Genomic DNA, 26,997 nt, shown 5'->3' with positions numbered 1-26,997 from the left:
TTCTAATCCGTAAACTACAACATATGGGAATGGATATAGGGTTGGTGAGATGGATAGCTGGGTGGTTGATGGAGAGATATCAAAGAGTAGTTTATTCAGGAGTAGAGTCCAAAAAACGGCCTGTGACTAGTGGTATGCCACAGGGTTCTGTTCTTGGACCACTGCTGTTTAATCTGTTCATTAACGATATAGGGAATGGTCTAAGTGGGACAGTTCATTTGTTCGCTGATGATGCAAAGTTGGGTAGGGCGATAGTGAATGCAGAAGATGTCAAAGTCTTGCAAGATGACTTAGATAGATTGGAGTTCTGGACTAAGGAGAATGGATGTCAATTTAATGTGACAAAATGTAAGGTTATGCATTTCGGAGTGAAAAGATTAGCAGCAGTATACCACATTGGTGGAACTGTACTCCAAGAGATTGATGAGGCCAGGGACTTGGGAGTGTTGGTGGATAGGGAGATGAAGTTTAGGGGGCACATTGCGAAAGTAGCTAAATCAGCTCATCAACTCACTTGGTTGTTGAAAAATACCTTGACGAGCAGAGAAAAACAAGTTATTGTACCTCTGTACCGAGCCCTGATAAGACCTCATCTCGACTACTGTGCCCAGATTTGGTCACCTCGGTTCCTTCTTGATGGGGAGGAGGTTGAGAGGATCCAGAGGCGAGTGACTAAGATGATAGCAGGTCTATGGAATGCACCATATGAGAACAGGTTGAAGATTTGTGGGTTGCAGAAACTAGTTGATAGGCGAAAAAGGGGAGATATGATTGAGACATTCAAATTGCTAAAAGGATTCTATAGGATTAATTCAGATGATATTTTTGAGATCAGGACTGGTGGTGGGAGAACTAGGGGACACCCATGGAAGCTGGGCAAGAGCGTGGTTAGCAGGGGTGTTAGAGCTGGGTTCTTTACTTTTAGAGTGGTAAATGAGTGGAATAAGCTGCCAGAGTCTGTTGTGGGTGCTATGACAGTGAGCGAGTTCAAGGCAAGGTATGATAGATACTGTGAGAATGTTGAACAGCTGTGTGAACATGATGTTTAGGGCCTCCCTCGATGAGTCTAAGGACTCCTGGAGTAGCCCATGGTAATAATAATAATAATAATAATAATAATAATAATAATAATAACTAGGTTTGGTTTAAATATAGAGTTAATTACACCTGTTATTTTTAAATATTTTGCAATTTTTATGTTTATATCTTTTTCATTTTCATATGTGATCATACATCCTAGGTAGTTAAATGAATTCACCTGTTCTAAGATCTTGTTATCTATTACTATTTTAGTTCTTGCTGGATCTTGTCCTTTAAAGGCCATAGTTTTTGATTTTTCTGTTGATATTATCATACCATAATCTTTGGATATCTCATTTAGATCTAAAATAGCTTTCTGTAAGTTATCTTCAGAATTTGTAATTATTATTTGGTCGTCGACAAAGAGGAGAGTGTTTAAGTTAACTGTAGGAGAAAGTTTAATTCCTTGATGCAAATTTTTATCCCATTTTATTATTATTTCATTTAAGTAGATATTAAAAAGAGTTGCTGAGAGGGGACATCCCTGTTGGTCCCCTTGGTTTATCTCTCTCGTATATGATAGCTCGTGATTTACTCTTATTTGTATTTGATTATTTTCATATATACTTGTGATAGCTTTTAGGATATTTGGTATTTGTCTTTCTTTTAATATGTTAAATAATATGTTTCTTTTAACTTTGTCAAATGCTTTATCAAAGTCAATAAATGCAATATGTGTTTCTAAATTATATTCTCTTCTTTTCTATTATTAATTTTAGGCAAAAGGCCGGGTCTATACATGATCACCCTTTTCTAAATCCATTCTGTACTTCTAGAATAAAGTTTTCGGAATATTTCATTAGTTTGTTATTTAAGATTCTGTTATTGCTTGGTATATTTTGCAATATTGATATGTTCCCGTAAGCGTAACTAGTTTATTCAATACATTTTATTATATATTTTCAGAGTGTATTTTATGCTTTTGTTTCAGTAAAGTAGTTTTTCAGTTTTTGCTTTGATTTCTGCTTTCTTCATGCCCCCCCTCCCCCCAAAAGGGGGCACACTCCATAAGTTGAGAATCACTGGTTTATTGGAAGTCTGACAAACATACCATGTTAGGTCTTTACAGCAGGAGCAGGTTTTCCAGATTATTTAATGCATAGTCATTAAATGGTCTATAAGTTTTACTGCTTTCATGTGTGAAACAGTCATAAAAAGAAATATATATATATATATATATATTCTATAATATTGAATGACTGAACCGAGGTTAAAATAAAAAACTTTATTTGCACGACTAGTTTTGTCTAAAGCTAGACTTCTTCAGGTGCACAATCATTAAATACCATCAAAACTGGAAAGGAACTGGCATTTTAAAAACAACACTAAGAGACAAACCAAACAAATTGTAGAGATTACAGCTAGAGTTTCAAAAAGAAGAGCAAACTCTGGTTGTATTATTAAGCATATGCATGTGTATGAGATCTTGACCACACCAATATTGAATAGTAAAGCTGAGAGTCTGGTAGGCTGTAGCTTAGATTGTTATTAATATGGATGGGGTTGACAATTATTTCTTTAGATTATATAATTCTTCTCTTTATCTCGTCACAGCACCGGTGAATGTTGTCAGTTCTATCCCAGAGTACCTGATGTTGAAGGTTTTCTTCATTTGAATTAGCTGAAAATAGAACATGGCTAGACAAGGCACTGGCACGTGTTCTGTTGTAGTTGATGTTCTTCTAAACGTAGTTCGACTGATTTCTCCATTTGTCCAAAGTACGGTTTACTGCAGCCGCAAAGAATCTTATAAACACCAGGATATTTGAGATTATTGTATTTAGTTTTAGGATGACTTAAGAGTGAACATAGTTTAGGAAGGGGTGTGAAGAACGTCTTGATGTTATATTTACTCATAATTTTAGCTAATTTCGGGGATATAGAACTAATATATGGTAAAGAAATACTGCCTTTAGAAATAGTGGTATCTTTGTTATGTCATTGATGAGTGTTAAACAATAATTTGTCTATAGTCTTCTTTGAATAGCCATTTAGTAGGAATGTACTCTGAAGACAACTGAGTTCATTTTTAATTTCCTGTTTATCCAAAAGACGAGACCGGGCTTGGTCACTTAGAGTAGAGATGATACCTAACTTCTGTGGAGGATAATGGTGTGAGTCAGCATGAATGAACATTTCTAGTCCTTATGATGAGGAAATTCACCACAGTATCAGAGAATACCAGAAGATCCTGAAAAGAATTGGTCTTTTTATCAACAGACTAGTATTTTTAAAACACTGTAAGTTTCATACTGTTTTTCCTAATTTTATCTCATTCAAGGAGAACATTACAATCGAACGAACACGTAGAATCTATTTCAGGGCAAAACTAGAACGCCTTGCTGAGAGGATTTTTGATACTAAATGCTCCTTAGCATTTTTGTCCGCTAAAAAATCTTCTCTTACAAACCACTTAGAGCTTTCCCTAGATAGTGACACTTGGAACAATATAAAAGAGGTTAGTGAATTTTTTGCTTTTAAGTCCCAAACTGAGAACAAACAAAAACTTATCAAGAAATTTAATTCTCTTAAACGTCAACAAGAGCAATTCTCTTTCTCCAAACCTCATCTCACACAAGACAAGGTGGTTATAAACAAATCGAATCATATCCTTTCACTGGTCAAAATAAGTGTTCTCTCAAAGGCCTCAATCTTCTGCATTTTGTTTTGTCGCTGAAGTTTATTTCTAAAGAACTGTTTCTCACTAAGATTGAAAAGGCTGCTTCTCTCCTTCCCAGCCAGGACGCAAACTTACTCCGTATTGAGTTGATTTTTACTATTAACTATTAACTGCCTGCAAAAAACTTATACCTTCTGAATGACCAGCTCTTAAACAATTAAGGAATAATCAAGACATCATCATTCTTCCAGCAGACAAGGGTAATGCCACAGTGGTCCTTAACGAAACGGATCACCACCAAAAAATCCTAGATTTATTACGTACGGATACTTATTCAATTCTCGACAGAGATCCTACCAGGGAACTCCACAACCATACCAATAATCTACTAAAAACAACTTCAGACTTACCTAGGAATGTTCGCCTTTCCCTACATTCTCTACATCCTCTCATCCCAGGGCTTTATGGTCTTCCTAAAATTCACAAAGAAACTATTCCTCTTTGCCCCATAGTTGAAGGTATTGATTCTCCAACTTACAACCTCTCAAAATTTCTTGCTTCTTCTTTTAAATGTTTCACAGGAAAATCGACTTCCTTTATTAAAAACTCCACAGACTTTGTTTCCAAGCTTAAAGACTTTCCAATCGCAAACTCAGATATTATGGCTAGCTTTAACATAGTATCGTTATTCACAAATGTTCCTACCGAAAAGGTACTTGCTCTTTTAAAGAACAAAGAAGTTTCGAAGAAGATCTTTGCCCTACTGACTCACTACATCTCTTCAGGCTATTTCAAATTTGAAGACTCTATATACAAGCAGAATTCAGGATTAGGTATGGGAACCCGTTATCTCCAGTTCTTGCCAACATTTACCTAGAGAACTTTGAGGAGAAAGCCATTTCATCTTCTGCCTTAAAACCTAAGGTGTGGTTTCACTACATAGATGAAATTTTCTTAATATGAGAGCATCGTCTGGATACCCTCCGAATCTTTCAAGAGCACTTGAATAATATTCATCCTAATATTAAGTTCACATCTGAATTAGAGGTTGATGACTCTCTCTCCTTCTTAGATATTAAACCAACTCATACAGACAGATACCTTCATGCTGACTCACACCATTATCCTCCACAGAAGTTAGGTATCATCTCTACTCTAGGTCACTGAGCCCGGTCTCTTCTTTCGGATGAACAGGAACTTAAAAATGAACTCAGTCATCTTCAAAGTACATTCCTATTGAACGGCTACTCAAAGAAGACTATAGACGAATTATTGTTTAACACCCATCAACGACATATTGAAGATACCACTATTTTTAAAGGCAGTATTTCTTTACCATATATTAGTTCTATATCCCTGAAATTAGCTAAAATTCTGAAGAAATATAACATCAAGATATTCTTCACATCCCTTCCTAAACTACGTTCAATCTTAAGTCATCCTAAAACTAAACACAATAATCTCAAATATCCTGGTGTTTATAAGATTCTTTGCAATGCGGTAAACTGTACTTCGGAGAAATGGAGGAATCAGTCGAACTACGTTTAGAACGTCAACGAGACATCGACTACAACAGAACTCGTGCCGGTACCTTGTCTAGCCATATTCTGTTTTCAGCTATTCAAATGAAGAAAACCTTCAACATCAGGTACCCTGGGATAGAATTGACAGCATTCACCATTGTTGTGATGAGATAGAGAGAGAGAAGAATTATAGAATCTAAAGAAATAATAGTCAACCCCATCCATATTAATAACAATCTAAGCTATAGCCTACCAGACTCTCACAGCTCTGCTATTCAATATTGGCGTGCTCATGATCTCATACGCACGCATGTGCTCAATAACACAACCAGAATTTGTTCTTCTTTTTGCAACTCTAGCTGTAATCTACGGTTTGTTTGATTTGTTTCTTAGTTTGTTTTTCAAACCAGTTCCTTTCCAGTTTTGATGGCATTTATTGATTGTGCACCTGAAGAAGTCTAGCTTTAAATGAAATAATCATGCAAATAAAGTTTTTTATTGTAACCCTCGGTTCAAGTCATTCAGTATTATAGAATATGTTATTGAACTGAGTAAATCTTCAAATGAACATATACATGTATATATATATATATTTCTGCAATGCACAACATAAGCTGATCATGATGATGACAAACAGTCTATTTTTCTACCCACTGCAGGGTGAAGGCCTCTCCCATTGCGGGAGGTTTTGGGTCTGCTGCTCCCATGGTGACCTAGTCCATGTTGGGAGAGTGTATCATTACTTGGGTGAATGAATGTATAAAGGTGGAAGACGATCATAAACATCTATGCCTACGCGGGATTCAAAGCCTCTTGGCTGGAGAGCGGATAATACACTAACCACTTGGCCAACCAAGCTGATCCTAATAGGAAAAAAAATTGCATTATTGAAAAATCATATGGTGATCTGCTAATATTCTCTTGAAAAAAGAAAGAGGCTGATATCATCAGAAAAAGTACATTTTTCTAACTATCATCAACAAGTAACAAAATGATTGCCTAACTCATACATAGGTGTTTTATGAAAGGTGTATTATGAAAAAGGTGTATTATGAAAGGTGTTTCATAATAGCATTTTTTTTTTTTTTTTTTTGATGGCATCTTCAGAACTGGATGTAGAATTGCGAATGGGCTGGCAATTTGGGATTTAGCCAATCAAATTGTATTCTTATTGGTTAAACCAAAATAAAAAATGATGGTACAACATGACAAAATTTCATGCCGGCTGGGACGTCGCCCGGTTAAACAAGGCCCCCGTTGTTTTCGCCAGGGAACTAGGGCAAACAGCAAAAAGTCAGCTACTGGAACAAATCTGAAAGCACACCCCAACTCAACATCACCAGAGTTAAAGATCGGTACTATCAACATAAGAAGCCTGAATGGCACAGAAATGGAGCTAGCTGAGGAATTAGATAAGTACCAGATCGACATAATACGGGTGACTGAAACAAAAAAGACAAGAACTTGTGAGATCTTTCTGAGCAATAAATACAAAATGTTATATTCAGGCAATGACAATCAAGGAAAAGAAGGAGTAGCCATAGTATTCAACACAAAATATGAGGCTAATCTTCTTGAATGGCAGACAATCTCAAATAGAGTAATGTGGGCAAATATGAGAATGGGGAACTGGACAATGAGACTTATTTGTGCCTATGGTCCCACAGAAGATTCTACTAAGGTAGAAGTGGAGGAATTTTTTGAGGCTTTAGAAAAAGCAACTGACACAATGAAAAAGGAAAAGTTGGTCCTTGTTGGGGATCTAAATAGCAGAGTAGGAAATGATTGTGAGACATACAAAAATATTTTGGGAAAATTTGGAGAAAAGAGCAAAGCTAATAATAATGGCAAATATCTGTTGGATTTCTGCTCAGGACATGGACTGGTTATTACTAACACCATGTTCCAACATAAAAATGTGCACAAATTCACATGGAGAGAAGAGGCTAGGAATAAGAAAAGTCTCATTGACTATGTTATTGTTGATAGTGATGTTTTCTCCCTGGTGCAGGACACCAGAGTGTACAGAGGATTTGAAATTGGAAGTGATCACTATTTAGTCTTGAGCAGGATAAAATTGAATTTCATATTGAAAAGAATACCATGTAAGAAAGTTTTCAAGCGAATAAAAGTTGAGCAGCTCTCAGATGTGAACTGTAGACTAAAATACACAAAAATTATTGAAAAAAAATGAAAGAGTTTGAGAACAGGAATCAAACCTTGGAGATTCAGTAGCAAACTCTGAAGAAAACATTGACTGATTCTGCCAGAGAGGCATGTGGTGAGGTTGTCTGCAAGGATAAAAAAATCAGAATTCCCTGGTGGACACAGGAAGTTAAAGAGGCAGTGAAGGAAAAGAAGAAAGCATATCAAAAGTTCCTGTCAAATAAGTCAGCTTGTGCTCTTAGAGAATATAGAGACAAATGCAAGAATGCTAAACACTGTGTAAAACTAGCTAAACAAAAGTCATGGGAGGACTTTGGCAAGAATATAGAAAATAAATATCAAGAAGGTGGCAAAATATTCTGGAGGTTGTTGAAGAAGCTTAGGAATGGAGGAAAGAGTGCTGTAAAAGGAGTTAGAGATGATAAAGGTGACATGAAAACAGGAGAAAAAGATATCCTTGAAGTATGGAGTAATTACTTTGAAAAACTGCTAAATGAAACAAGCAGTGATGACAGCACAGTGGTAAAAAACACTGACCAGGCATGCTGTCAGGAATACATATCCATACTTGAAGTAGAAAAAGCCATCAAAGGCTTGAAATGTGGAAAGGCAGCAGGAGTAGATGATATTCGACCAGAAATGCTGAAGTATGGTGGTATAAAAGTCTTACAGTGGCTGCACTGCATAGTTCAGAAAGCCTGGACAGAGGGACAAATTCCCAATGATTGGAGTAGAGCTCTCATAGTACCCATATATAAAAAGGGAAATAAAACTGATATACCTCTGAGAATTACAGAGGTATTTCCCTACTGAGTGTTCTTGGCAAGATCTATGCAAGTATACTTGAGAAACGGTTGAGAAAAATTGTGGAAGAAAAGCTTGGTGAAGAACAAGCTGGATTCAGGCCAAATAGAGGCTGTCAGGATCAGATCTTCACTTTACGACAAATAGTCGAGAAAGCATGGGAATATAACAGAGATCTGTATTTAAGTTTTGACGATTTGGAAAAGGCATATGACAAGGTGCCAAGAGAGAAGCTATTCAGTACGCTGCAGTTATATGGTGTCTATGGGGCATTATATCAAGCAATACTTAGTCTTTATTTGAGTTGTAAGTCAGCAGTTAGAATTGAAGGAAGTACAGGAAGATGGTCTAATGTTAAATCTAGTGTGAGACAAGGAAGTACATTATCCCCTCTGTTATTCATTATCCATATGGATCACATTATGAAGGAAAGTGGCATTAAACATGATATCAGAATTGGAGATGTTAATGTCAGCAGCTCTTTGCTTTATGCGGATGATGTTATACTTCTAAATAAATCCGCTGAAAGTTTGCAAGATTCCCTGACTAAATTGAATAACTATTGTAATCGATATGGTATGAAGGTCAGCATTAAAAAGACAAAGACAATGAAGATAGGTAGAATCATTGAAAATGTCAACTGTGTTGTGAATCGAGAACCTGTGGAACAAGTAAAGCATTTCAGCTACTTAGGCACAATTTTTTCTGAAAATGGTAAATTAAATATAGAAATAGACAACAGAATCAGCAAAGCTGGTATGGTGGGAAGTCAATTGAATAAATTCATATGGAATAAGAGAGAAATTAGTCAAAACACTAAATTAGCTGTATACAAGACAGTGTTCAAACCAGTTTTAACTTATATATCTGAGAGCTGGGTCATAAGTAAAAGACTTGACCAAAGACTAGAGACCGCAGATATGAGAGTCTTGAGAAAGATTAGAGGCATGAACAGATGGCATCAATGGCAATATCATATTAAAAACAAGGATATTAGGAAAGAACTTGACATTGTCAGCATCCAAGAATGCATTAGCAGAGCTAATCTCAGGTGGTATTGTCACTTAAATAGAATGGGAGAGAAAAGATTAGCAAAACAAGTGTTCTCTGTCCGGTTGGCAGGAAAACGACCCAGAGGAAGACCAAGATATAGTGGATTGATACGGTACAAAGTGCCTTAGACGATAGAAATATAAGATCTGATAATGTTGGAGTCTTGACAAGTAATAGACTGATTTGGAGGAAAATTGTAGATAGGAAGATAGTAATGTAATTTTTTCATGTAGTACTATCATATCCTGTAAACCCCTTGAGGGTACATGCAGGAATTTGATGATGTTAAAGTATTTATTACTTTCCTGAAATTAAATTACAAATTTCTTGAGACTACATGAAAAGTTTGTTATAGTGGGTAGTTTGCTTCTGAATTTTCTTTAGAATAGGATTGAGCATATGTGATGAACTGTTATTTAGTTAGAACTTTTCATTGGTTGACTATAATGAATAAGTTTCTTAGAACAGTATTTGCTGTAGTGAAATTCAGCAATGACATTTGAATTTTTTCTTAGTTTTCCTATTTCACAAAGTGCTTTAATTTTATAGTGAGATTTTATTTGCTGGCAAGAATTTCATACACCAAGATATTATTAATAGCATGCAAATTTTTATTATATACTGTACATTTTTATGCTGTAAAAATTCACATTATGGTTTTCTAATTGAATAGTTTACTTTTAATAAAAATGCTTGCATTTGATATTTCTCACTTGAAAAATTTTGAGAGGCACTGAAAATCATCATCATTATGTAAGTGAAATTAAATTTCTTTGAATAAGATTACTGTTATGTTAATTAATGTGAAGAACCTTTATCTGGTCTCTTTCGGCCAGTGTTTTGTTGTCCCCCAGAACAGGCAAACAAAGAGATAGGGTTCTCACCACATGTCGTTACACCCTGGTCAACAATAAGTCACATCATGATAGCCAGTGTTGGATTGTAACTTCTTCTCAATCACGTTTTATCGTATTACAATTCTCTCTCTTTAGTATTTAACTAGTTGTAGACTGATATATCAATCGAATATGAAGAAAATTTATATTTTACTGCGCCACTCCATATTCTGAATTGCAAGAGCAATTTAGATAAATCAACCTTCAATTGTATTAGGTTATTACTGTATTAGGCCGAGGTTTTTATTCTTACTACATAGGGTTCCTGCTGAGATTCGTATTATTTTAATGAGCAGTGCAATGAAAAAATAAGGCAAATTCAAGATTCAATTCAAACAAAATTATTTAATGCTGTGACACATAAATTACATCATAACACAATATTCCAACAGGGACATTATGACTGAACGAATATAAAGTTCTCGTTAAGTCACTAGTATACTACCGCTGAGCTTAAACTTTGTAATTAAAGATTATATTATACAGATCTTATCCTTCTTATTACAAAGAGCTTATATCACAACTCTACTCTGATTAAGGTTACATTTCAAAACAGTTTTAAATATCAAATCAGTTCAAGATATTCAGAAGAATACAACTCACAAACATTCAATTTGTAATTCTCTAGGCTCAGTTAATCAATTTTAGTTCATGTAAGTTAGGCTTCACAGTATTCTCATTCAGTTAATGAACACTTAATTCAATAGCATAGCATTTATCATTTGAAGAGGGAAAAGTCTTAGCACATCACATATTAAATCTTGACTCACTGAATACTACAACTAGAAACAATTTACTTTTGGAGGAATTAATTTTTGTTACTTCTTGCTAAGTATAGTACAGGTAATCTTACCAGGATATAGCTTCAGCACATAAGTAGATCGAACAACAATTTTAAGTCCTTGCTGACTTTTACTTTGTAATAACACAGAAAAGAATCTTCTACTTCCGTGACTGATTTATAGACTCGGGAGAATATAACCTTTATGCACTTGGTTTAAATTATCTACCTATTTCTTCTTTTTCTTATATGTATTATCTTATTTCCTGCACTATTCCACTGTTAGGTGTTAGGAAGTATTGGTATAAATCCAACTCAGCAAAAGGTAAGTTAAAATACCAAGCGATTCCCAGTCCTTTAAACTCCGTTTTCGGCATGTCAAAAAATTTCCTTCCAGTCTCCAGCTACCATTTTCTATACTTTCCTACTCGATTCTCTTTTTTACCTTCGTTTTCGTATCCACTCCTTCCTTTTTCCCGCCAGTAACTGGTTCTCACCAGTTAGGCTCACATCAACTTCGCCTTGTGCATAGTATAGAGTAAACACGCGCTAACTAAAATAACATAATTTCTCATAGCAACCAATCAAGTGATACCACAAAGAATCTTCTGAATATATCAAAATTACATATATTACAGTTTCTAACATTATATTAAAGGAATTAAATTCACAAAATTATTGATGATATTTTAATACACAGCTTTTCATAACTGTAATTTATTCCAAACATATATAAATAAATAAATATCGATTAACATAACTTGAAGAAATTACATAAATAGCAAATTATGAGTATGAGACTATTAGTTTAAAAAAAAAAACAAATGTTGCTCAGGGAATGGTAGATTATGTTGGACTCTGAATGATATATTAACAATTTCCATTTCTCTTCAATCAGAATCCAACACCAGCCTCCTCCATATGAGATGATATACCAATGGGAATGGAATTTACACAATTACTTCAAGCATAAAAGTATGCTTTATTCATCTAAAATGAACACACATTTTCCTTTTTTTTTTTTCAATATAATGAAATTTCTAGTTGACATAAATATTTTATTATGCTGGCAGAGTAAGAAGGAAGATTTATAAAATCATAAACATGACTTATTTATTTATTTTTATTAGGCCTTATCAAATCCTGCCTTCCCATTATTGGTATCAGGAGTCATCATATTGGCAGTATCAGTGCTTTCACTGTTTCTTCCAGAGACATTAGGACATCATTTACCACATACATTAGAGGAAGGAGAAATCTTTGGCTTAGGTCAATCAACATTTGACTGTCCATGTTTAAAACAAAAGTAAGTTAAACAAAAAATAGCTTATCCTTTATGTTTGCTGTACATCAAATGAATTTCAGTGTAACTCTTCCGAGAGTTCCTTCTGGGCAACAAAGGTATTCATAACCTAAGAACACCTTTGTTTTTCAAATGCATTTAGAATTATGATCATTCTTATAAGTAGGTATCTTCAATGTTTAGAATGAAAGAGAAAAAATAACGAGTTGGTGAGCGATGTTATAATCTTTTATTTTTAAAATGCTCAAGAAGTTTTACAATATTGTATTGCTGATACAGTTTTATGTTTACAAGTTTTAATTATGTTTTTTTTTTCTTGAGCAGATTTCAAAAAAATAAAATGTTTTAATTTAAATTTTTTGTAACTTTTTCAAGGTTTGTTTATTATTAAAGTTACTTTACAGTTCTGTTTAACATACCTGTTTTCTTGGGAAAAAAAGATAATAAAAATAATTTTGTACATGTTCTTTATTAAAACACCATTTATATATTATTAGAGTAGCAAAATAAAACAAGAATTTAGATAAAGTTTTAGTATTTTGATAAATACTATCTCAGTATTTAGAATTGACTTTTATTAGGCCATTATCTTTCATATCATTCACATATTCACATCATTATCTTGATGTGAAAAATTCACATCAAGATCATTACATATGTACATGATAATTTAATATACACACTATATCTTACTACAACAAGAATAATTGATTCAGGTAGCCACTGAGGAGCCTAAGCCCTAATCAATCAGTTGACCCAACTTCAACAACAATTATTGTATAGTTATCTCCATGGCATTCGAAGAATCATTACAGGAGGTTCGTGCTAACCATTATTCTGCAAGATGTATGATAGTATCTAGAATACATCTTAAATTCATTCACCGAAAAGTACTTAAGACTGTCTCTGGCAGCTCGTTTCACTCACTTGTCCACCCTCAGTCCAAAAAATCTATTCTTGCCTGGCCACACTCTTACACAATGTCTACAGTGACCCCTTATCAATTTTGTATAGTTCAGTTCCATTAGTATAATTGATGGAACTGAACTGCACAAAATTTCTTTTCATTCCAGATTGCATAACCCTAAATTTTGCTTCATTAAACTAATGCTCATTATCCTTTGTCCATGCTGTCAATCTATTTAAATCATCCTATAGACTCTCAGATTATTCCAGTGTCATATATGTACAAACTAAACAGTCGTTGCTCAAGTACAGTACTACATAGCATGGCTTCTTGATTTTCCTCCTCCATATATTACTCATCAATGTTCTCCATCAGTTACCCTCTTAGCCATATCTTCAGCTTCATATCCACCCCATCATTCCAATTTATATGCCAGATTTCTCTTATCCAGCTTATGGCAACTCCTACCCTTTATAATGCCATACCCCCCCCCCCATACACACATACAGTATCATAGTCCTCTCCACCCATTCTTGAATTCCTCCTTAACCAACTTTTCAAATACCTTAATTACCATTCCTGACATAATGATAGGTCTAAAATTTTTCACCTATACCTCAGACTTGGTCCAGTGACTTATGGCATTGTCAGATTGTATTCCCTAAGGTTAGGAGGATAAATAAAGTAGGGATGAAATGGATGAATCATGAAATTATGCAGATGCTTCTGAGAAAGAGGATGTTATGAAAGTTATATAAAATGCAGGGCATCCCTCAGCAGCATGAGAAGTATAAGGTACAGGCTAGGAAGGAAGGTGACAAGTGTAGTGAGGAAAAGAAATTGGCACATGAAAGGGAGATTAGCTGAAGCAGTCAAGCCTGGAAGATGAATTTCAACAATGAAATTGAATGAAGCCAAAAAATCTAGAGAAAGTTCTTTTGATATGTATCTAGCCAGCAGAAGAGTGAATGATTATGGAAAATGGTAAAAGGGTAAACACTGTGGAGGATATAGTTAAGATATTAAATGAGCATTTTGTAAAGTTATTTCATCCTTGTGAATGTGACATCATATGGAGTTTGATTTGAGAGCAGTGGAAGGGGAGGAGGCGAGAATGACTGCAAGTGAGCAAGAGGTAGATGTGGAACTGAGTCAACTTAATGTTTAAGGCTATGGGATCTAATAATATATCACCATGTATTTTGAGGGAATATGCCAGAGAGTTGACATCTGTCTTGATATGCTTGTTTAATATGAGTCTTACATTGGATCAAGTTCTGAAGAAAAAAAAGTGAAAGGAAGGCAAAATTATACCACTTCATAAGGGAGATGACAGAAATCAAGCTTCAAATTATAGGCTAACCTGTGTGTTGGAGAGGTTAGTGAGGACCAAGTTCTAGAACTGGGTTGACAACAGTAGCATTCTTCTTAACACACAGCATTGATTTGCTAAAGGAAGGTAATTTATTTAAATAATTTTAGTAATCTTTAGTAATATTTACTAAATTTTAGTAATCTATTTACTTATTTGCAAAAAAAAGGACACAGGTGCACTGGACAAGTGAGATATGCGATATCATACTTAGATTTTTCAAAGGCTTTTAGATTCCCACGTGATAAGCTGATAGCTAAATGAGAATAGATGGGGGCTGGATGTTAGCTTAATGCTTTAGATTGGAGATTGGCTATTTGATGCATATCAAGCAAGTTGTATATATGGGAGCAATATCCTAGTAGTGTGCCTCAAAAGTTGTTTTAGGATTGTTACTATTTAACCTGCATGTTAAAGATATTGGGGAAAATTTGAATGAGGATATTCAGTTGTTTGCAGATGATGAAAAGTTGGGAAGGACTACAAGGAGTGCATTAGATGCTGTGACTTTACAAGAGGGCTTGAATAGACTGAGTAAATGGGGATGCCAGTTGAATGTTGCTAAGCATAAGGTTTTAAACTTTATATAGTGTATAGTGTACACTTGGTGGGGATATATTAGAGAAGGAGGTGGGGGAAATAAGAGATCTGGGGTAATTTTGAATAGAGATCTAAAGTTTAGAGGACACAATATCTAAAATTGTGAGGACAATACAATAAATTCTGCCAATGATGCAGAAGATACTGATTTGTAGAAGGAGATTCTGGTTCCATTGTATAAGACCTTGATTAGGCTAAATATGAGCCTAATCACAGATTTCATTACCTGGTTTTCAAAAGGATGAAGAGGATGAATAGATATTGGAAAGGGACTAAGGTGATTTCTAGTCTCTGGAATGTCGAGTATGAAGAAAGATTGAGAAGATGCAATTTACAAAGCTTAGTGGATAGAAGGAGGAGGAGGAAGAGGGGTGATATGATAGAGATGTATAAGTTGGTAAGGGGTTCTTCTAACATTAACATGGAAGAGTTTTTTCATAGAATGGTGGAAGATGGGAGAGAGTGAACATTAGGTCATCTCTGGAAGCTGTATACTGAGGGTGTGACTAAAGGAGTGAGTAGTTTTTGCATGGAGAGTTTTGAATGATTGGAATGTATTGTCTGAGAATGTGGTGTCTGCAGAGAATTTGGATGTGTATAAAGCATGGTATGATGTGCTGTGTGAATGCAGAGATGCCTCTCATGATGAGTCCTTGACTCCATGGAGGTCTGAGGATGATAATAATAATAATTACACAAAACAGCATGTCATGCATTCCATGACATGCTGCTTTGTGTAATTATTATTATGAGGACCAGGAGTTTGATAGTACTGGATCTGTAATACCATAAAAAGATACATCTATAACCAAAGTAGACACTCTGCCTCCAATTGGGAATAGTGACCATTCAGTTTTGTTCTGAGAAGTTGCTAAGCATATTGAATTCTCTGTCTTACACAAAGCAGCATGTCATGCATTCCATGACATGCTGCTTTGTGTAATTATTATTATGAGGACCAGGAGTTTGATAGTACTGGATCTGTAATACCATAAAAAGATACATCTATAACCAAAGTAGACACTCTGCCTCCAATTGGGAATAGTGACCATTCAGTTTTGTTCTGAGAAGTTGCTAAGCATATTGAATTCTCTGTCAAGGAAGGATTTATGTTGAACTGTAAAGCTGGTGTTAATTATGACAGACTTAAGAAGCATTTTGGAGCAGTGTCATGGCTTAAGAAGCTACAAGTAAGAATATCATTAGTGCATGGGAAGTGGTCGTGGAATGTTGAAAGTTTTTTTTTACTTGGTTATAAGTTAAATTAAAAATGCCAAGAAATTATATTCTTGTTTTTGTCTTTATTCAAGTGTAAGCAAACAAATTTGTGTGTGAAGTTTATTCATGACTAGACTACTTCTATATAGAAGTTAATGATTTTGGGTTAATTGCACAGCATTATACACATCCCAAAGGATATATGCTTTGCATTATGGGATACTAAGACAATTAATGTGAAGTCATTAACTTCTATATATAAGTAGCCTAGTCATGAAAAAACTTCACACACAAACTTTGTTTGCTTACACTTGGATATAGGATTAAACAGAAAATATAATTTCTTGGCATTTTAATTTGGTAATGGATTATTTAAGAGAAGCACTATCACACTATATACCCACAGCAGGAGGGCAAACCAAGTGGGAGTTAAGTGGGTGAGTGGAGATATAAAGCAAGAGCTGCAAAAAAAAAACTTTTTTTTTTTTTGCAAAAAAATACCTCTGCAAAACTTTGTGGAAGTAACATAAAGAAAAAAATGTGATCAGCATAGTCATGAGCAGTACAAAGTGCAAGCAAGAAAGTAGCTGGTATGGTAAGAAATGCCAAATCAAATTATTAGAGAAAATTGGCTAAGCAGGCCAAAATAAGACATAACAAAAAAACTATGAGAGTCATCCTTTCATTGTTTTTGTGTTATGTCAAGTAAGAGGAAAAATAACTATGAAAGGATGACTTTAATCGATGCTGATGGTAGGAAGGTGACAGGGGAAAAAAATTGAGTTGAGTTTCTGAGTTATCATTTTACCAAGGTGTATCATCCAAGTGAGATTTATTTGTAGTTACTGATGTGATAAAAACTCATGTTTAAAATTGAGTAGATAAACAGGAGGTGCTTAGCATATTGAAAATTATCAGTGCGAATACAGCAGTGGGACTGGATGGCATGTTGGCTCATGAGCTACATGAATGTCCAAGAGAATTTACATCGGATTGACCAACTTCATCAGAGGCACTGCTCAAGTTGGTCAATCCAAGTCACAGTTCTGGCAAGGTTCCAAGGAATTGGAAAAAGAGTAAGATAGTTCCATTACATAAAGGTAGCTTCGAGACAAAAGTAGCAAATTACAGACCAATTGATTCTGGTAGATAGGTTTATATGTTGGTTACGCATAACTATTATTTTTCAGGAAATACAACACATACTAAAATATTAATTATAATATTCATTTTAATTAATTATAATAACTCTAATTAATACTTTCCTATATTTTGGCAATATTACATTCCCATCATCAGGGATCACATAAACAATGATATGTGCATGTAGGCACAAACACCATGTGCACATAATTACAGACCAATTGATATCTCAAGAGTGGTGGTTAAAGTATTGAAAAAGTTGGTTAAAGGTAAATTCCAGCAGTGGGGGATAGGAATACAATACTGTATACTGGGCATCATGATTTTGCCTCTATAATTTGCTCACATTTTATTAGAGTAACAGCAGAATTAGATAAAAGGGAAATGGCTACACCATGATATACTGTTGACTGTAAAGGCATTTGAACTGAATATCACATGCAAATGACTGTATTACAAAAGTTGGAGCAAATGGATGTGAAGCTGGTAGCATGGATAGGGGAGAGGCTGACAGACAGCCACTAGAATAGTATATGGTGGAGTGAAATCTGAGAGAATGAGGGTGACTAGTGGAGAACCTCGTGGTTCTGTAGGGAAACTACTCTTTAATTTGTTTATTAGTAATATAGGGAAAGATTTAAGGGGGTGGGAGAGGTTGTTTGCTGGTGATGATGCAAAACTGGATAGATCAATAGTTGATCTATCCAGTTTTGGATAGATCAACTATTGATCTATCCATAGATCAATGGATCATTGATCCATTGATCTATGATCAATGATCATTGATCAATGATCTATCCATAGATCAATAGTTGATCTATCCATATTTTGGATAGATCAACTATCCATATTTGGATAGTTGATCTATCCAAATCAACTATCCAAATATGGATAGTTTGGAAGATGATTTAAATAAATTTGCATTTTAGGCAAAATTTAATGTTGCAAAATGTAAGGCTATGCACTTTTGGTTTAAAAGTTTACATACTGCTTATGATACTGAAGGCACTAGATACATGGAATTGATGATGCTAGGGACTTGGGGGTTATAGTGGATGCAAGAGTTAAAGTTCAGAGAGCATATTGCAAAAGTTGATAAATTAGCTCCAAGTATTACTAGAATCTTGAAAAAATACACTAACAAGTAAAAATATGGAAATCATTATCCCTCTTTAAAAGATATATCCTCTTTGTAGTGGTTCGAAGAGAAACTTACAGGAGAGAACAAGCTGGTGCATACCAAATCAAAATATCCAGTTCAGATTTTCACTTTTTAAAGAAACCATGTAAATATAACAAGGATCTTTAAATTTGGTATGTTTGGTATAATCATATGACATGGTTCCAAGAGAAAAGCTGTTCAAAATGCTACAGATATATGTAAACAGGTCAGTACATCAAGGCATACCTTGTCTGTATGAATGGGAGAGGAAAGGTCAGCAAAACAGATGTTTAATGCTGAGAATGCTGAAAAAAATTCTAGGTGGATTGATACAGAAAAGTCAGCAGTTAGAATTAAAAGAGATACAGCAAGATGCTTTGATGTAAAGTCAAGTGTGAGGAGAAAAAGGTACACATTATTACTGATGTTATTCATTCTCTATGAATAACACATAGATGATGAGATAGGTTAGACATTAAATTATTATTATTATTCCGGGCAACTCCAAGGAGTCGACAGACTCATCAAGGGAGGCCCTAACATCATGTCAAGAACAACTAATCGACATTCACGCAGTATCTATCATACCTTGCCTTGAACTCATTCATGGTCGTAGCACCCACAACAGACTCTGGCAGCTTATTCCACTCATTCACCACTCTCCAAGTAAAAAACCTAGCTCTAACACTCTTGTTAACCACATTCTTTCCCAGCTTCCATGCATGGCCCCTAGTCCTCCCACCACCAGTCCTATTTTCAAAAATATCTTCTGGATTAATCTTATAGAAACCCTTCAGTAATTTGAATGTCTCAATCATATCACCCCTTTTCTACCTATCAACCAATTTTTGAAACCCACAAATCTTCAACCTGTTCTCATAAGGTTCATTCCACAGACCTGCTATCATCTTGGTCACTCGTCTCTGGATCCTCTCCACTTCCTCCCCATCATGAAGAAACCCTGGTGCCCATAACTGGGCACAGTAGTCCAGATGGGGTTTTATCAAGGCTCAATACAGAGGAACAATAACTTGTTTGTCTCTGCATGTTAAAGTATTTTTCAGAAGCCAAGTGATTTGATGAGCTGATTTAGCCACTTTTGCAATGTGCCCCCTAAACTTCAATTCCCTATCCACCAACACTCCCAAATCTCTGGCCTCATCAATCTCCTGGAGTACGGTTCCACCAATTTGATATACTGCTGCTATTATTTTCACCCCAAAATGCATAACCTTACACTTTGCCACATTAAATTGACATCCATTTTTCCTAGCCCAGTCCTCCAAACTATCCAAATCATCCTGTAAAATTTTGACATCCTGTGCACTCACAATTGCTCTACCCAACTTTGCATCATCAGCAAACAAGTGAACACTTCCTCTCAGATCCTTTCCTATATCACTGATGAACAAATTGAAAAGTAGTGGTCCAAGAACAGAGCCCTGCGGCACACCACTAGTCACAAGCCGTCTTTTGGACTCAACTCCTGAATAAACCAATCTCTGGTATCTCTCCATCAACCACCCTCCTATCCATCTCACCAACCCTATATCACTTATCCTTATCCTTATCCAATTCAGCCGTCACTGTGTTATAAAATGTGTGCAAGTTACTGAGGCATGATCTACCCTTCACAAAACCATGTTGTCCCCTATACAATATCCCATTTTCATCTATCCAATCCTGTATTCTTTTCTTGACTTATTTCTCTAAGACCTTGACAATGATTCCTGATATGCTAATCGGTCGGTAATTTACAACAGCAGTCTTGGAACCACCTTTATGCAGTGGAACTATTTTCCCCTGTTTCCATCCCCCCTCGGGACCAACCCAGACCTGAGACTCAAATTAAACAAAATGGTCAAGGGTACTGACAATTCTTTATCCGCTTCTCGTACGACACGAGCTGGTATACCATCCAATCCCAGAGATGTATTGACATTGAGGTTATGCAATAGACTACTCACCTCCACTTCATTCACCACAATTCCCGTATAATCTACTGGTTCATTCATTTCTGCAATGTCACCACCTGGATGATATATTCTTGCAAAGTGCTCACTCAGTAACTCAACTATATCAACTGATTCAGTTATCTCTCTACCATCGACATTCTTTAAAATCATTCTGCCATATATATTTTTCCTTTTACTTGCAACATATCGAAAAAACTGTTTAGGATTGTCTTTAGCCTGCATGACGAATGTTCTTTCGTAATCCTTTTTTTCTTTTCTTACCGCACTTGTTACCCTTCTGGCCTGTGCTTTATACTGTTCATGTTCCTGCCGATCACCTTTCTCCTTAAATTCCCTCCATAATTGTTTCTTTTTTTGCAGCTCAATCTTAATAGTGTTATTCATCCATTTAACCCCTACTTGATTTATTATTCGGACTCTAGGTATACAGTCAGCCATTGCTTCATGCAAACACTTCTTAACTGCCTCCCATGCACTATCAACTTCTAGTCCTTGCAGTTGTACATGCCATGGCACTGAACCAATCAAACTCCTAAGCTTGTCATACTTTCCAGCCCAATAATTTCAAATGTACCCTGTCTTAATTGTCAATTCCACACCTTTAGCCACCTCCCAAGTCAAGACCCTATGATCACTCTCACCAATTGGTGGCAATGTGGTCATATTTGTTACAGCCAAATCCTCAGATGTAATTACTAGGTCAAGCACTCTCTGACCCCTAGTATTTTCCATTACATGCTGTTGCAGCCTCTCTGTGTCCTCTCCTCACTCCAATCAATGCGACCATAGTTGAAATCTCCCATAATAATTACCCTCCTTCCACTCATTTCTTCTATTTGCTTGTGCATACTGTCTCCACCATCTTTTCCATCACCTGGTCTATAGCAGCACCCAATTGTATATTTTGTTCTGCTAGCCACAATCTCACACCAAATGGCCTCAAATGTGCTCTTTTCTCTATCCTGCAATTCAATTTCTATTCTCCTTGGCTGCAGCTCATCAGCTATCATCAACAATACTCCTCCCCCATTTTATTCTCCCTCTCATTCCTGAACACACTATACCCATCACATTCAATCCCACTAGCTATATCATCTACAGTCAGCCATGATTCACTAATGCCAATAACCTGTTGTCTGGAAATGCCAACCATGGCCAAATACTCTTCCTTCTTGTTCCTAATACTCCTAGCATTAGTGTACATGAATTTAAGACCCCCATTAGCCCCATCCCTACCTTGATGCCTTATATTAACTATCCCATTCTGATTTGTTGCCTTATTCGCTCGAGCATATTATACTCATTCATACATTCAACTGCCTCCCTAAGGTCTGTATATCTACTCCCCCCCCCCCTTAATAAATCTAGTTTCCCTGATTTTGCACATCCACTACATTCAGCAACACTTTTTCAAGTCTCCTTACACCGAATCCATTCAAATGCAAGCCATCCATCTTATATAGATCCTTTCGCCCATCAAACTTACTCCACACGTCCACAAATTCCATACCACTCGTCATACATAACCCATGCACAAAGTCATTTGCAATTATGGCCCTCCTTTTAAACACTTCACTGTCATACCAGAGCAAAAGACTAATCATCCTAACTCTCTCACTCTTTTCTTTTGCTACCTCAAACAATTCATTCAGGTCCTCTATCATTTCCATTTTATCTCCTTTCAAATCATTCGTACCTGCCACAACAATCAATTCTTTCACCCTTTCCTTTTGCTCTCTAATAGACTCAGTTACATCCTTTATGTTCGCACCAGGTTGGTACAATTTTGATAAATCAATGGTAGAATCATATAGAAATGAAGATGTTAGAAGGAACCCAACATTGTTTTCATTCATGAATGTGTGAGCAGAACTAATCTCAAGTAGTATGTCACTTTAAACAGAATGGGAGAGGAAAGGTCAGCAAAACAGATGTTTAATGCCGAGAATGCAGAAAAAAATTCTAGGTATATATATATAGGCTTAGAAAGACCATTGTGCATCTGTAGAGCAGTCATTGTTTTGTGGTACATTTCTTGTCACATTGTTTATACATATCTGTAAAGATGTTTAGCACTAATATATATACACATACACACACACACACACAGATATATATATGTATCAGATCTCACAATATTGGGATCCTGACAGATCACTGATTAATATGGAAAAAAAATTGCCTATAGGAATTAGTAATAATGTAAACTATTCATGTAGTACTATCATAGTATCCTGTACTCCCACCCTCTTCAGTGAACATATCAAGAATTTCATGATAATATAGCACAGTATAAATTAATTCACATGTATACATTATACATTTTAAATTTATAAAATTGGTTGAAATGTTATACCATCTAAAACTGCAGTGTGTGTGTGTGTGTAAACAAAATACTATATTGTTATGTAAATATGTAATACAATACTATTTTTATTATTATTATTATTATTATTATTATTATTCAGGCCTCCATGGAGTCAAAAGACTCCTTGTAGGAGGTCCTTTCTAAGAAACACAAGTTTATCAAGACTCATCGATGGAGGTCCCTCCTAGGAAACACAAAGTCTATCATACCACTCCTAAACACATTGGCTGTTCTCGCTCTCACCACTCTATCAGGTAATGCATTCCATGGTTCGACCACCCTCCATGCAAAGAAACCACTCCTCATCCTCTTTCTCACAGTTTCCTTTCGTAACTTCCAGGGATGGCCCCTTGTCATGACTCCTTCCTGCTGTTCAACCAAGCGAAAGAACTCCCCAGTGTCAACCCTGTAACCATCTCTATTGTAATGTTAGTTTTGTTCATTGAAAGGAGCATTACACCAATATTATAATGTATTCTATCAGAAAATTATGCGATAATATTCAGTGTTAAATAACTTACTGAAATATGCCACATAGTTTATACATATCTGTAAAGATAAGTTTAGCACTAATATTGCACCATTAAAAAATAAAAAAAAATATAAAAAAATTTGAACACTTTAATTTTACATCATTGTACTTTGACATCAGCCCAGAACAGGATGATGATGCGATATTTAAGATTGGCATAATATCTGGAAACGACTAAGACAAAAAAATGAGTGAGTTGTTTAGTTGAGTTAAGTTGAGTCATGCCATGCCCTAGGTAGAAGTGTTGCTGTTCTAAATCCCCATCCCCAAACCACTGAGGAACTTGGATTTGCAGGAGCAATGATTGTTATTACCAACGGAGCTGCTTGACACTATTATAAGCAGTAGCAACGTTGTTTTGAATGCTGTATCGTAAGGGATGAGTATATTTCTTATTGAGACACTTTGACAATCTCATTTTGACCATCTTGATTTACCCATTTGTTACTAAATTAAACTATTTATTTACAATTTTTATGAATTTTTCTTTCACTTCTCATATCATACTAATTTTCACCAAATTTTCAAAAAATTTATCATACAGTTTTTGAGGCATGGATGTTTGTGATTGTCTGTGAAAATACTAGTGGTGGTAGTGGGCAGTAGATGGCGTTTGTGTAGATGATAAGATTCATTGTAGTTGTGGATGAGTGGTGGAGACTGAGAGTTGTAGTGTAGGTACTCTCCCTCCCTCGATGAGTCTTTGGACTCCCTGAAGGTGTCACGTAATAATAATAATAATTAATTTACTGAAATCAGTGTGCCAGGGATGCACACTGGTTTCCATAAATTAACACATTATACATTTATGCTGCTTGCTTTAACAAAATTGAAAATATCAGTTTAATATGTTACATTTTTTTCATCTTTAACATTTTGTTTACTTTTTTTTTCCAGAATTATGCTACCAGATAATGAAGTTGAAGTGCAAGAAAATGCTGTAGCTGTTTAAAGCCCCCCCCCCCCCCCCCAAAAAAAAAAAACACAAACCTGGTTCCCTGTTTAGCAGCTAGTAGATTATTAAGATAAAGATAAATAAATAAATAGTGCAGAAAGAATAGTGCTGAATTTTGAAAGAAAACTAATAATGATGTCTGTTACATTACATTGTTTTAGTATCCTGTACATTTCAGGAATTGATGAAAGAAGAAATGAAATGTGCATATAAATTCAACTGATGATCTTACTTTAAGAACGCAGATTAATAGTAAAAGACACTTTAATTTTAGGAGTGTAATTCAAAAAATAATAGTGGTTCCAATTAGTGAAATTGGAAAATGCTACCCAAAAAATTTAACCAAGTTATGCTTTGGGACAAAGCATAACCCCATGTTAATATATTAATGGTTTGCATGAAATGACAATAGGTTTTTTATCTCATTTTGTGAGGGTTAAAAAAGAAAGAAACAATGTTATATATAATTTTTGAAATCTATTAGTAACTAAGGTAGTTGCTATGCAACTATCTTATTCATTTCTCCTGTTGTAATTTAGTGATATAGTCAATTTCAGTTATTTTTTAATCTATAAAATTGCTGTATGTCAAATACTATATGTAGAGATATAGTTTAATCAAAATTAAAATTTCTCTACTCAGAGCTAATTGTTAAATTTTGAATTCAAATAGGGCTAGCACCTTTAGACGAATATATCGTGTTTGTGTGTTTCAGGTGGATTATTATTAGCCTTCCACCAGAAAACTTGAGTTCATCTAGGGTGTCAACGGCATGAATTCCGTAGATTACCAAGATTTGGTAACGACCATTACCAAAATGTGTCAGTTTTATGTTCATGAGAGAAAGACAGAACAATGAGAAGAAAAACCAACTCCACAACAGATGAAGAGACTAACTCTTCATCTTCCCCTTAATGGATTGGATTTGGTACATCATGACCAAGTAACTCTGCTTTATAAAAACCAAAGTAATTGTGTGATGTGGTTAAGCTTATCTGCTGTGTCTGTCAGTTGCATAATTTTCTCTAGCCAGTTTGTATAGGATGAAAAACAAAGTTTCCAGGAGAACAAGTCCTGTCGCTTCCACATGAGACTGGCTAATTCATCTTAAGTGGAGAGCTTATAAAATTGAAGATGCCAAGAAATTATATTCTTGGTTTCTTCCTTTATCCAATTTTAAGCAAACAAAGTTTGCACATGAAGTGACTTCATGACAGGGCAATTCGTATATAGAGGCTAATAACAGCACATCAATTCCCTTAGTATCCCATAATGCCATATCCATATCCTTACAGATATGTATAATGTTATGCATTATGGGAAGGGCACTACCCAGACTGGTTTCAACCTTTATTGAGGTCTCATCAGTGAGAGCCAGACCCAGACGTGATACCAAGGTTAAAGAAATGCAGAAGTCTCTAATCCATCTCTAATCATTTTAGTAATAACGTGCGACACCTTTTGGCTACTTCTATATAGAAATATGACTTCTGCATTACTTCAACTTTGGTATCACTTTTGGGTCTGGCTCTGACTGATGATACCTCAATAAAGGTCGAAACCGGTCTGGGTAGTGTGATGTGGTTTAGCATAAATGGAAGTGACCCATTCCATAATGCATGCCCGTAAGGATATGTGCTTTGCATTATGGGATACTAAGGCAATTGATGTGAAGTCATTAGCCTCTATATATGAGTTGCCCTATCATGAAGCAAACTTTGTTTGCTTACACTTGGATAAAGGATGAGACCAAGAATATAATTTATTGGCATCTTTAATTTATGATGAAACCCCTGCAGAAAAACTTTCAGCAGAAAGCCCTAATAAAGTTTTAAGTAAAGCAAAAATCTCTGATCATTTTAATAATAAGGAGTGACACCTTTTGGCTACTTGTATATAGAAATATGACTTCTGCATTACTTCAACCTTGGTATCACTTCTGGGTCAGGCTCCCACTGATAATACCTCAATAAAGGTCAAAACCTTTATCGAGACCAATTTTCACAATCTAGATATAATTTGAACCCAGGTCTTTCCATCTAAAAGAATCATTATTACTGATTGAATTATAGTGGCTCTCAAAAAATAAATCATAAATAAACCAACTAACTCAGTGCTGGAGAGATGAGGGAGGGAAGTAGTGAACCGTGTACTGAATAATTACCACTATGGCCAAACTGAAACATATAACACTAGATTCACCATTCCATATGTAGTTTGATTTGTGTATATTTATAAATATGTATATATACATATTTATACAGAAACCGATGTCAACATATTCAATACTTTAGAATTAGATAATAATTATATAGAAATTTTTAATTAACATGTATTGCAGTATAAACCACTATCTAATTTTTTTCTTGAAATTATAAATTCACTGCTTCTGTAACCCGCTACCAAAGGCCATTAGCTAGTGTTCCACTTTCTTAATTACAGTAAAATCAGCCTCCTAAGTGGAACTTAATTTTTTGTAATTAAGGAAAATGACACAGTTTGTTTAATTATTATATATATATTTATTTTATCTTTAAC

At 35.2% G+C, this 26,997-nt stretch overlaps 1 protein-coding gene across 1 annotated transcript in view; it reads left to right on the top strand.

The window, feature by feature from the left end:
* LOC150095067 (carcinine transporter-like) overlaps nt 1–24,456 on the top strand; it is a 229,181-nt gene extending 204,725 nt beyond the window's left edge. The window contains exons 11-12 of the mRNA XM_090411186.1: nt 12,054–12,229; nt 24,402–24,456. Coding sequence (XP_090267312.1) covers nt 12,054–12,229; nt 24,402–24,456 — 231 coding nt within the window. The remainder of the gene's footprint in view (nt 1–12,053; nt 12,230–24,401) is intronic.
* The last annotated feature ends 2,541 nt before the right edge of the window (nt 24,457–26,997 follow it).

Source organism: Typopeltis vanoorti, chromosome 21, assembly GCF_054136105.1.
Source record: "Typopeltis vanoorti isolate ZY-2024b chromosome 21, IOZ_Tvanoo_1.0, whole genome shotgun sequence".
Lineage (NCBI taxonomy): Eukaryota > Metazoa > Arthropoda > Arachnida > Uropygi > Thelyphonidae > Typopeltis > Typopeltis vanoorti.
The sequence above is the reverse complement of the archived record's forward strand: the minus strand, read 5'-3'. Positions and strand labels throughout refer to the sequence as shown.